Below are 12,186 nucleotides of genomic sequence, written 5' to 3' on the forward strand. Positions count from 1 at the left end.
ATTTTACAACACAAGGAAATTTTGTGCATTAAATATATGTTTAACAAAATTAATGATACAACCTATTTGTTCTATCAAATACAACAATAAAAGTTTATTAACGACTGCAAAACATATCAGCATAATTTGGTACACAAATTGCAAATAAAACAGGCCAGTTTAAATTTTAAAATAAACGAATACCAATAGATAGAACATTTCTATCTTTAATCATTTATCCTTCTGTGACAAAATTTGTCAGATTTGTTTGTGCAATTAGTCATATTCTTCGTTTCTTGTTCATATATCCTTTGGTAATCTGTTTTTGCAACCACACTTCCACATGCACTTATACAATTGCACCAGTGTTAATTAATACCAAAAGATATGCAGGTTTGACTTGTGCCCTTCCAATATATAGCATGTGGTTATAACATATCAAGAAATGGTCAAACTGCTATTATCCAACTTCAGGCAGCACCATTAAGTGCATCACGTTTTTCATGATAATGCTCGCAGAACTATTTTGTTCCGGGTAAAAAATGTCATCTTCTGTTTAGGTTTCAGAATCTGAACCTGATGAATTCACAGATGATGAACTTCCACTGTTGTTGCTGCTGTTGCTCGAACCATTTGTTGATGATGAAGAATCTGTGTCTGAATCAGAAGAGGAATCCTCCGAAGCTGATGAGCTACCAGATGATGATGAGGATGAGCTGGATGATACTGATGAAGATCGTTTTCTTTTTTTGGCATCTAGATGTTTCTGCAGAGAAAAAATACTTATCATACAATATACAGCCCCAATGAAGACTTGGAAACACAACATTTTATAGTAACACTGGCCCACAGGCATAGGCGTCGATATTTTAACAATTTGTTAAATATTAATGGTGACTTTTCCAGGTTTTAGAAACACACAAGAAACGTTTCATCAGTCGTATCGCCTTAAACATTCCGTTTCGTGTCACTTTGTTTTTACACCGAGCCATGTTGTTATAGCACTAAGTTTCAAAAACTTTTATAAAGGACCCCTTTACTGAAAGCGGCACATTCTTGTTTCACATAGTATAATGTATGTGGTTTTTCTAACAATAATTATTAATTTAAACGAAATCCAGCAGCATTGTCACCCCTGTTTGTTTGTGAGGGGTCACATGTCACCCTTAAATCGACGCCTATGCCCACAGGATAAACGAACGGTTTGTTATGGCCTGCGAAAAAAAATAGTTGGACCACACAGTTTTGGTATTTATTAATTTTTGCTAAAATTGGCATTTGATATTACACAATACCTTCTGCTACAATTTCTATAGGTTTTAACTTGGGCTAAATGCAAAAAAAGACCATTATTGCCAATAAACCTTGATACATCCATATTACAAAAAATATATTTAAACCAATTCACATTTTGCATTTTCCTTTTTTCAGCCTGTTTTAGGTTTTTCTTCAATTCATGGGACCTGGAGGTTCTATGAACATATCGTCTTGGATTTTTACATTCATAAGTCCAGTGTCCTTTTTGCAAGCACTTTTGGCATGTTATATTTTCCTGAAACCAAAAACAAGAAACATGTTTAAGTCAGTAGGCTAAATCTACCCATTCATGTTGTATATATCTATTGAAGTGGCTAAAATATATCTATACTGATACATTCTTTGATAAATATGTTATGGTTATACCAAACGTGCTTTAACATATTTCATAATAATACACCAATACAACTTATAGAGACTATTAGTATTTGGTGACATTTCCCTTAAAAAATGACAGTTCAAACAAACACAACTTTGCTTTTACCATTAATATTGCAGAAATGAACACACCAAACATCTGGAAGTTTACTATGTAGCTTACTTTTGATAGATTTGCTTGTCTTTGCTGAAGAACAGCCATCCATCTTGATGACATTATTAAAAAGACTTGCGCAACTGGCAGTGTTTCAAATAAAATTGGCTAAAACTGTTTACGTTTAATCCTTAGGTTGTGCCAAGCCCGTATGCCTACCTGCCTGTCTTTGAGCTAAAACGTTCCTCGGCGTTTTAAAATGTCACGGCATTCATTGTACTATACTCTCCACTTCGCGTTACACAGAGAAGTGAAGTGAAGTCATGCGTTGGTCGGCGTATTCGCCAAAGGCGCCAGAGGGCTGTTATTAGGCAGCTTGATGTGTTCATTGGTGCGAGTCCACTCCCGTCAGCGCGCGAGGGTTAAATCTTATTTGCTTAGAGCTGTCCTAGCGAGTAGAGCGATAACGACTGCACTCGAACAAAGAAAAACAGGAGCTTTACTCAAGCGGTGTCTTGTGTTGTTTTGAAGTGTATTCACGTTGCAACAATCATAGTACGCTGAAGACATCCAACAAGGTCATTGAATACCAAACTTCATCTCAACCGATGTCCGGAAATCACAATCACTCTACCAATGCCGTGAGTACTGTTGTTGATAAAACTATAGAGAGCCTTATTAATTACCGACAAAAAGACGGTGTCGAAATCTTGCTTGGTCATGTGTAGCTAAATCAGCTGTTTCCAAGTAACACCCACATAGTAATCTGGAAATATACGCAAGCTCCATTTTTTGTGTCACTATTAAAATTTTGGCATTCACTATTGACTTGATGTTCCAACAATTGACTGAACCAACTATTTAAAAGCAAGGTCATTGGCTCGCAGGCCCAAAAAGTGAACAATACCCTGTTCTCTTGTGGGTGTTAAAAAAGTTTAAACGTTTGATCCGCTATTGTTCCTCAGCTTTGTGATTCGAGTGCCTGCGGGTAAATAACTGTCAACAAATGTCAGGATTTGGGTTAACCGCAAATCTATTTGTTGAAATACATTACGGATTTGATGCAGCGTCTTGAGCTTAAATCAATTTGCTTGCTATGTACGAACTCGTGAATATTTTTAAGTGTCCGTTTGCTATATATAGTGTATATGACACGTTAATACCCCCGAGCACGAAAACTCAAATCCACTTGGTTTACGAAATAAGGGTTTTAGTTGAACTCCTGCATCAATCACCTTTCAGTGTTGCCAGAATAAGCTTATTAAATGAAACTATAAACGATTTACTGTTACAAGACGGTCGATTTAAGAATTCAGGCGCCAACGATGTAAAATGCCGTCTGTGTGGTCTGGGAGGGCGCGAATCTATAAACGCGACCGACAGTTACGGGGGTCAAATCTTTAAATAAGAGTTTGCTTGAGGGGACTGCAATTGACAGCCATTACGGAAAATCAGGGCCAAAAATGGTAAAATTGTGAAAGAAACGGTAATTAGCGATGGCGCTTAGCGATTAAGGTCACCGCTGCGCAGGAATCTTTGGTGTTCCTCCATTGCTTTACTAACCGCCTTGATACTGTCTAATGAATCGCATTTAACTTGTTCCCAGTTACCTTTAGCAGGATTTTGTCTAGGATTGTGTTGTTTTCTAACAACACTGTATAACCAGGTAAGACCCTCATAAGTATAAGACAGTATATCTTCTTGGTGGTGGATTTCGTGCTTTACGTTGCTGTGTTGAAGGCTAAAAGAAACAGGCTTAAACTAAATCTCTTGCTACGACACACGTTTTGCTGTCCGTTGTATATTTACCGTGATCGCAGTAGCACATTCAAAGACACATAAGAATGTCATGAACTCCGCGTTTAATTACGTAGTCTAATGTGAACACTCTGCGGATAGTTCAAAACTTTCTTCCAATTCCTGACCTTTGTGTTTTAAATAAAACGTAACAGGTCGTGGTTTTTCGCTTTAAAAGTGTTAATTTATTGCCACCACCCCCATAGACTAACAGACTCCAACTATCAATTTTGAGTCGTTAATTCGTGAGCGCCGGTTTGTCTAGATTATCATGCAGCAATGGAAACGGTGCTGGTTAATCGCCGTTTACAACTAATCAAGTGACACAGCTTGGCATTGCGTTGATTGACTGTACGCATGACAATGACAAAGTGTAGCCCCACAGACTCCGTTCCATTCCCATGAACACCGTCAGGCCACAGTTGACAGAAAATATTAGGTACACGCCCCTGAGGTCATAATTTATCTTTTTTGGTAAATGCGAGTTGAAAAATTGTGTGTAAACAGCGCAAATAAGTGTTATTTTTTGATAATTTTTTTTAATGCTATTTTGAAACAGCAACAGCGTTGTGGTCAACTGGCGTTATTTGCACAGAATGTAAAAACATGACACTTGATACTTATATTATCTGCATAAACATTGCAAAGAAATGCCAGTAAAAAACAAGCCCTCATCCAGCAGCCCGGCCAAGCAAGACTTATAACCGGTTCAACTAATTAATCAAAACATCAAGCAAAGTTAAATATAAGTTTATGTCCACAATCAAGGGATTAAAAATCGTTTTAAAATCCCCAACAGTTGAAAAAAATAACGACACGTTGATCTGTGATATGCGCGGCCCTATTAAACATTCCCTTCAAGTGTATGCGTCATTTTGTGAATGGTTTGCTGTTGATTCCACTGTGGAAAATGCGAGCTCGGCGAACGCCCAGGAGGATTGAAATCAGATCTTGTTCACGCACGTTACCGAATCTCCCATGCCAGCAGTGAACTAATCGCTCACTGTTTGTGTTCACATCCCGGCTTGTCCTTGCGTTTGACTCCAAAGCGACGCGTTAGGTGGCAGATCTGTGCGTATAATCCCGCAAACATACTTTGGAGAAAGTCCACGCTCATGAAAGTCGTACGAGGCTCCTAATTGGCAAAGAAGTTGCTGAACTGCACACACAGATTCCGCTTCGCAGCGAGCGAACGTTTCCGCGACTTACAATTCTCACTCGGATTAGTGTAAGTGTGGCGCCGAGAGCGCAGTTGAAATTCGATTCGATATCGGACCTATGCGGGCCTTGGTTTCAATCGCTCCATGGATCGTTGGCATCGTTTTGCCGAAATCTCGCAAAAGGACAGCTGCAGCTGTGGGAGCAAGATTGTCATCGCAAACTAAAAGGCACTGAAACTAACTTTTGCTATAGGACGATAATCTTAACACAAATGTTAGTTGTGTATCCCTGAAATATCATTTTAATATGCTTGTTTGTGAATTTTTGAAATCTATAAATTTGAAATTATATAGCTTCGATTATTACGAAATTTACCGTTAGTTGTTTCAATTTCGTTAAGCCCTGGTGCGATACAAACTTTACCCGATAAATCAAGCAATCATGTGTTCGTGTTGCTATGTTTGCTATTTCATAAGTTACATCCTAAAACGGTCGTAAATATTACGTACAAGGTCACGTATTTCTAGTTCCACAGACAAAAAACTAATAAACATGGGCTTGAACCCGCCATGTTTATAAGCTCATGTTGCGCATTTTTGTTCTGGAATCAAGTTTCGTCTGTGGTGCGTAAATCAACTTTGCGCATCGCTTCGAAAACAAGCGATATACGCTGTTGAAAACCACCAGTCTACAATTACGTCCGTAACTTTAATTTGCACAAAAACAACACTGAAAGACTGAATGCTGAGTTTGGCCATTTGAGGATTTATTTGCCAAGTGACGTATTTGAATCAAAAAGTAACTCACAACCATGAAATGGCTCAAAGTATCCGGTTTCCCCTCAAATATTTGTTCACGTTCAAGCGTGGAACCATTACGCAGTTGGAATTCCACTCTATTGAAATGCACAAAATACAGCATGGGGACGAATAGGTATTTGTAACAATTCAAAAGTACTGTGCCACACCTGAAACTGGCTTCTTAACCAACTATGTGTATTTGCAAACGTGAAAGCTTAAGACCAAAACATTGTCCCAGTACAACTGTACTCGACTTCATATCATTTGATAATCTTCAGTTAAAGGCATAATGTATTATTTTGCAGTTCGAAGCGCTGAGTGCATTTGTGATCGGCAAACAGTGTCTGTGGTGCGGCGACCGCTGTCCCGGATTCGCCCTTCATCCCTGGAGGTGAGATTATGCGTATTACTCATACATAAAAGTCTCAAACTTTGGCCACATGAGACTGGCTGGTCCCGATCAAAGTTAATTTGCGGCCTTGAAACAATGAATGCGTCAAATCCGGATATAGAGTGGAGTCTGCGCTGTTGATAGATACAGGTTTCCTTTGACGTCTGCAAAGCACATCATGAATGCACACTCGCGACTATATGGTTGTTTACATTTGAATCAATTCATTCGGTGCGTGCTGATTGCGTTGGGAAGTAACAATGGCCGGGTGTGTGCGAACCCCAGCAAGCGTTAATATACGGCCCTGGAAGCGAAAGGGGTTGAGCTGTGGCGGTAATACTTCAGGCAACGGGATTTGAAAGGTGCCACAGAGCGTTACTCGCTGCGAGCAAATCATGTTTACCGACCGGCACGCCATAAACCTGACTGTTCACGGAGTCCCACTATTCAACATAAATTTTACGGTGCGCGTTGTTGCTGGTCTGCTGTTACGGCACCTTTGCGTACTACGCATACGGACCACACTTCAGACTTGTTTTAAGCACAATGCTTGTTGAGCCACACTGTTGTAACCGGGAGTAAGACAATATTTACCTCGTGCGATGAATGAGCGAATAACATCCACGCTTTCAGGGGTGATTACTGTTTGCTTACGTCTGTCGAATGCGCGTCGCTATGACTACATGGACATACTCAGAATGGAGCATTTGACAGCTCCATGGCGCCATCAAGTGACGTTTGGTAGTGCAGATTGCACAAGACTTTCAATTTTCCCGTGGTTGCAGGGGGAAAATTGTAAAAAGCTGAATTTTACCAGATGAATACCAACAAGTGTAGTTGCAAAAGTTGTATTTAAGTGTTGAACGATCATCATGAAAAACGTGTTGAAAACAGAAAAACAGAAGTTACTTTCATATACTCCTTTTGTATCCACCCCATGGTGGCCCCCTTGATGGCGACAGATTATTTTGAACGCGACTGGTAATTTCATATTCACGCGTCTGCTCCGCGTCATCAATCTTTCTGGATCCATCGCATGTGTTTTTGCCCTCCTCGATCCACAGGGAGAATTATTCCCGTCTCGTATTTGCGCACCCATCAATTACCGCACAGGCAGATAATGATTCTCGGTCTTGTTGTCGCTGATGAGTTTGTTTGCTGATTTCTTTTGTCCATGTGGTGTGGAGGGTATGAATTTTAAGAATGTCTACTTTTGTTCATTCGGCGACAAATAAACGCCACTCGTCGGCGCCATGTTTTTTTTGGAAATCACGAAAATTTCATATAGCTTTTCTCTTTAATCGATTTGTTTGGTCGCTCCCAATCCGCACGACTCTTATATGACATGTTTTAAAAGTAATTAGGTGATTTTGCGACGAAAATACAAGCAATTGCTCGGCGATAGCATAATTATTATCTTTTTGGGGCGAAACGCACTTACGCGATTAAATCGTACGAAGTCATCGCCACTCTTGGGTATGATGCATGTCCGCGAAACGTCATTCAATGTCACTAGCAGACCCGCCAATCAAAATCAGACCTTATACTCTCTGTGTGTCCGGATATAACCTGCGGTTTAGGGGTCACCCACGGTCGCACAAAAAGGTCATTGTGACCACGACGTGCCGCAGAAAAGTTGCGGTTTGCTATGTACACTTGTCGCTCATCGAAAACAAATCTGAACTGAGCTGGGCGGCGTTAAGGTGCTTTAATGTTGCCGATTCTTACTGTTTAACATACATTGTTTTCGCGATCATTCGCACGCGGGTAAACACCGCACTTAAACGTTTGCATGACAAAACGTCCGAGCGACGTCTAAGCTTGTCCTCGGAAAACATTTCGACTGTTAGTTTAACACACAGTTTGACATGACTTAGGTATTGGCGTGTACCGCGACGGGCAGTGGTCGTGTTTTACAAAACTGCCCTGACAATTGGCAGCTTATCGTGACGTGATTTAAATGGGAACGCGAACCACACCCGGCAGTGCATACAGGTGTGGCAACTTTCAAACTTTGTCAAAGTTAACTTGTGATTGATTGTTGATCAAGGAACAAAATACATTTGCACTACCAAATGCAAGGTATCATGGATTGTCTTTTTCGACCGATATAATTTGAAAAATGATAGTTTTTCTTCAAATAAATGTACACAAAGCGGGGATCCTATGTTAAGTCGTTATGTGCAAATGTATTTTAATCAGTATAACAAACCGCACATTGTATGCTATGTTATAAGCTTATTTCGAAACACAATTACCATTGAACCTTAATGCAAAACAGAAACGTTTGCCAATGAGGTTTAAAAAATTATTAAGTTCGACATCCATATACAAAGATAAGAAATCCCTCTAAGCGTATCTTTCAACCACATAAACCTGTTGGCCAAATGATATTACTTCCGATCGGTAATAAGTTACTTATTGCGCGCTTTGTTGTTTCCACTTCAAGAGAGACCAAAAGCGCTAGGGCAGTCGAGTCAATTTGCTTTGCAATTACAAGGAGCGAGCCGGGAAGATCCGAGCGCAAAACTAGAACTCACCAACCCTCCAATTACAATTGCGATGAGTGCAGAACGCGTTTGCAGCCAGAACTGTGAGCGCTGTGTATTTCGGGCTGTTTCGCAATTTAATCGTGTGGTTAAAAGTTAAAACCTCTTCCTGTGTTTTGCTGTAAATATACGTTAATTTGAATTCCTGAAACGGTCTAGCTTAGTTCGTGTTTCAGAGGTCAAGGTGAGGGCAGTAACAAAGCTCGGAAAAGCGATGGTACAGTCGGAATGTGTTTTGTGGTCCTAATGCAACGCAAGGTGTAAACAAACAGGCTTGTGTATGTGCTTTGACAAAGACGGGACCAAAGAAACCAAAGAATTTGTTAGTTTTACGGTTACGGATCACAAACGATTGATATGCTGATGCATTTGTGACCTTCCTATAATTTTTTTACGTTTTGGCCTTCAACTTTTACTTAGCATGCGAATGGTTTATCAAAATAAATAATTTAGTTATTTTTTCCAAAAACGCAAAAGGTTGCCTATTTTTCCCGGAGGCAACAGGAAATAATCCCCACCAACATTATACGGAGATGAATATGCGCCCAAAATGAAATAGCCACCGTCGCTCGTTTTTAATCCACGAACAACAGAACATCCATGGGAAAGCTCAGGTTGCTTTTGTAACAAATATAACAACCCTAATTCTGCCTTCACCAGATCAGGCGCGGTAATTTTCGGCGGCGTATATATTCTTTCCATCCTTTAGCACTAAGACGTCACGTCTGACCTTTCTGGGAAAAGGAAGCGAATGTTTGTGGAACGTCGGCAGCTATCATCGTCACTTACGTTGTTTCCATTGCTTTTTGTGCTCGAGTTCAAATGCGAGCGTGTTGTGTTTGGTGTGTGATCGCGTTAAAAAGTTAACGGAACCTGACGTCCATTACTTTGTCGTCAACTCGTTTGTGGCATTGAGGGTGCGGAAAATGAGTCAATATGTACGTGGCAAATTTGTCTTTTTTTCCGGTATTCCGTCAATCCGCGATCCTGACAACAGGTTGATTCTGTATGGCTGTATGTCTTTCAGTTGTGCCCCTGTACTCGTTGTGATTGACCACAGTGGAAGAAATGACTTTGAAAAATGGAAGATTGGATTTGAAGGCAAAATATTGTTTTTTTTTCTGAGGAAACGTACGCACGTTGTTTCGTAATGAAATTCCCATTTCAGATGACGACGACAAAGGAAAATATAGTGGAATGAGGTTATTTATTTTACATGGACCTAAATACCTTGAAAATTGAAAATAATGTTTGTCACAGACTCGAAATTAGCCGAATTTGTTATTGAAATAGGTTTTCTGAAATTACTTTGCCGTTCAGATAAAATACGAGAACACAGCAAATAACAGGTTGTTTCAGATTTTCCAAACTCTTCATACAGTTAGTTCTGAAACGTGTACGGTTACATACAAAATCCCGGGCACCCACTCGAGTCAAGGGCCTTACGACGAGGGACAAGTGCCATCAGCAAAAACACTAATGTAGGGGATTGTGTTGGCGCAGGTGCTTATACTTTCTCTACAATGCCGCCGCCTCAAGTGACATTGTGTTCAAACGGGGAAAGTGTTCGTTTCGTTTAGTGTAAATCTGTCTGTGAATATTTCCCAGTTTTTTGGAAGAAACAAATTGGTGCAAATAATTTATAATTTTCGACCGTGTTTCGACATTTTTCTTCTTTTTACCTCCATTTAGAAAAGTTAAAGAGTAGTTTCTGCTATCAAACTACGACTATAGTAATGGGGTTAAGGTAGTAAACAGCTTCACGCAGTCGAAGCTTTTGAAAGCTCTTGAGAGTTTAATCTGTTTGAGTGGATCCAACAACTTTCAGAGACTTTCTTGGCCGGAGTGTCTTGTTTGGTAGAAAGAAAACGTTTGTGCATCCAATAATAATAATAATAGATGTCATATATGGCGATGTGGCTGTTTTGAGGTGTGATAATGTTGATTACAGGCCGTTTGATGGTGGAGCTTATCTGTAAAACCTTTCGTGTTGATAAAAGCAAACCAGTTCTGTCTCCTAGTGGGCGCCATGGAGCTGCATAAATGTAAGAGGCTCTGCGTGGACCAGTTGTCCAAATTCGCTTCCCGTATGTCAAATTAAATAAATGAATTAAAATAAAGTTTCAGGTTTGGGGGGCTATCAAAATATTTCGGGTGTTGTATTCTGTATCAAATACGTATCATACACTATATATATATATATACCTACAATGGGTCAATGTTACTCATGTTACGAGATGAATGTATTTTAATTGTTGCGCACAGCTATTTTTTTGTTGAAATCATGTTTCAACTTCATATGTCAGTCGAAACCTCAATACAAACAGCCAGCGGAAAGCAGAAAATAACGCCAATCGTGTTCAAGTTGTCTTGCCAACCGATTGCCAGTCGTAAAAACTAAATTTATTCGTGTGACAAACCATCCAGTCTGATGTAATGGTTGACTATTTCTGAATGCCCTGTTAAAAAAAGGGGGAACGGAATGACGTCTTAGGCCGCCCGGGCGCAGCCCCGCGATTTGCAACGTCACCGGATCTTATCTGGCCGACAATAAATACTGGTTCGATGTGAACTTTTACAACAACATAGAATCGCGCTGTTGCTACAGTAAAAATACAGCGAACGGATAATACCCGGACCCCGATAATGATTAACCCAATTTTACGATGCCGTGTCTCTGGTGCAATTCTCACACAGACCTGCGTTTTCCGTCCCGAAACGAAGTGAAAGACACGTTTTGCCAAGGCAGCAGAACAGGAACGCGTTGGGTTCGACAGTTTTACAGCCTCGTCTAAAGTTCATTGACACGACCGTTTCAAACCAAAGCCTAAATGGGACAGGTACTAAATCAAGATGCGGTATCCTTTGTCCTTGAACTTGCTTTCTTTCCTCTGGTCTTACACGCTATTCAATGATCGGCGCTGAACAAATGCCACAAATCATGATGTTTGTTCATTTTCCCCCTTTTTTTAATACCACTGTTTTTCTTGCAACACAATGTCATAATACGAATGTTATGTCAAAAACTTTACTTAGGATACTGTTTTTTCGCGATGTTGTGGTACAGAAATAGAAGTAGCCATCGGGTGAGCATAACAATAAATACCTGTGTTCACGAAATCAGTTGTGAAATAACTCCTTAATTTTGGGTTGTTTATATGAGTAAATAATCACAACCAAGTTGCTTCCTCTATTCTTCGGCGAATCCCCGTCTTGTGCTCCTCCCCATCAGCAGGATAACAAACCGTCCTTCCTGCTGAACAAAATCTTCGCGCTTTACTGACGTAACCGATGTTAAGATGCTGCTTATCGCGTTAATCGCAGCTTCTAGCACGATAATTCAGTGATTACCGGTCATTAGAGTTATCTTCAGAAGACTTTCCCTTGGCACAATAGAAGCATTGGTTGATGCAAACAGTATGGGACAATATTAACGTACTGGTAAGAGATTTAATATCTCCACACTTTATGTCAATTTTAACGACTAAATTTAAAATTGCTTTTATATCTGGTTTATTTCGGATTTGACAATGCAATGCTCAAAATTCACCATCAAAGCATTCTTTCCGATTTTATATTTATCATTCTCCCACTGTCCGTGCTGTCATAAAATCGAAAGGCGGATCTGTGCGATACTGTGTAAAATTTCAACGGAATGGCGCTGCAGATTTTATTAACATACTTTCGCAAGCTTTCAAGTCAGTTGCGACGTGGGCTGTA

General features: G+C 40.0%; 2 protein-coding genes across 3 annotated transcripts in view; one reads left to right on the plus strand and one right to left on the minus strand.

Annotated features, from left to right (window-relative positions):
* Positions 1–71: 71 nt before the first annotated feature.
* LOC145910217 (uncharacterized) lies at positions 72–2,060 on the minus strand. Its single transcript, XM_082997265.1, has 3 exons — positions 1,838–2,060; positions 1,388–1,531; positions 72–745 (listed from the first exon to the last, which is right to left on the minus strand). The coding sequence occupies exons 1-3, from the start codon at positions 1,889–1,891 to the stop codon at positions 536–538; spliced, it is 408 nt and encodes a 135-aa protein (XP_082853391.1). The 5' UTR covers positions 1,892–2,060; the 3' UTR covers positions 72–535.
* Positions 2,061–2,235: 175 nt separating this feature from the next.
* The window catches only part of LOC145892515 (uncharacterized), a 41,670-nt gene continuing 31,719 nt past the window's right edge, over positions 2,236–12,186 (plus strand). For both annotated transcript variants that reach the window (XM_082982013.1, XM_082982014.1), the window contains exons 1-2: positions 2,236–2,409; positions 5,832–5,917. In XM_082982013.1, coding sequence (XP_082838139.1) covers positions 2,377–2,409; positions 5,832–5,917 — 119 coding nt within the window. In that variant the 5' untranslated portion in view covers positions 2,236–2,376. The remainder of the gene's footprint in view (positions 2,410–5,831; positions 5,918–12,186) is intronic.

This window comes from Ascidia mentula, chromosome 1, assembly GCF_947561715.1.
Source record: "Ascidia mentula chromosome 1, kaAscMent1.1, whole genome shotgun sequence".
Classification (NCBI taxonomy): Eukaryota; Metazoa; Chordata; class Ascidiacea; order Phlebobranchia; family Ascidiidae; genus Ascidia; species Ascidia mentula.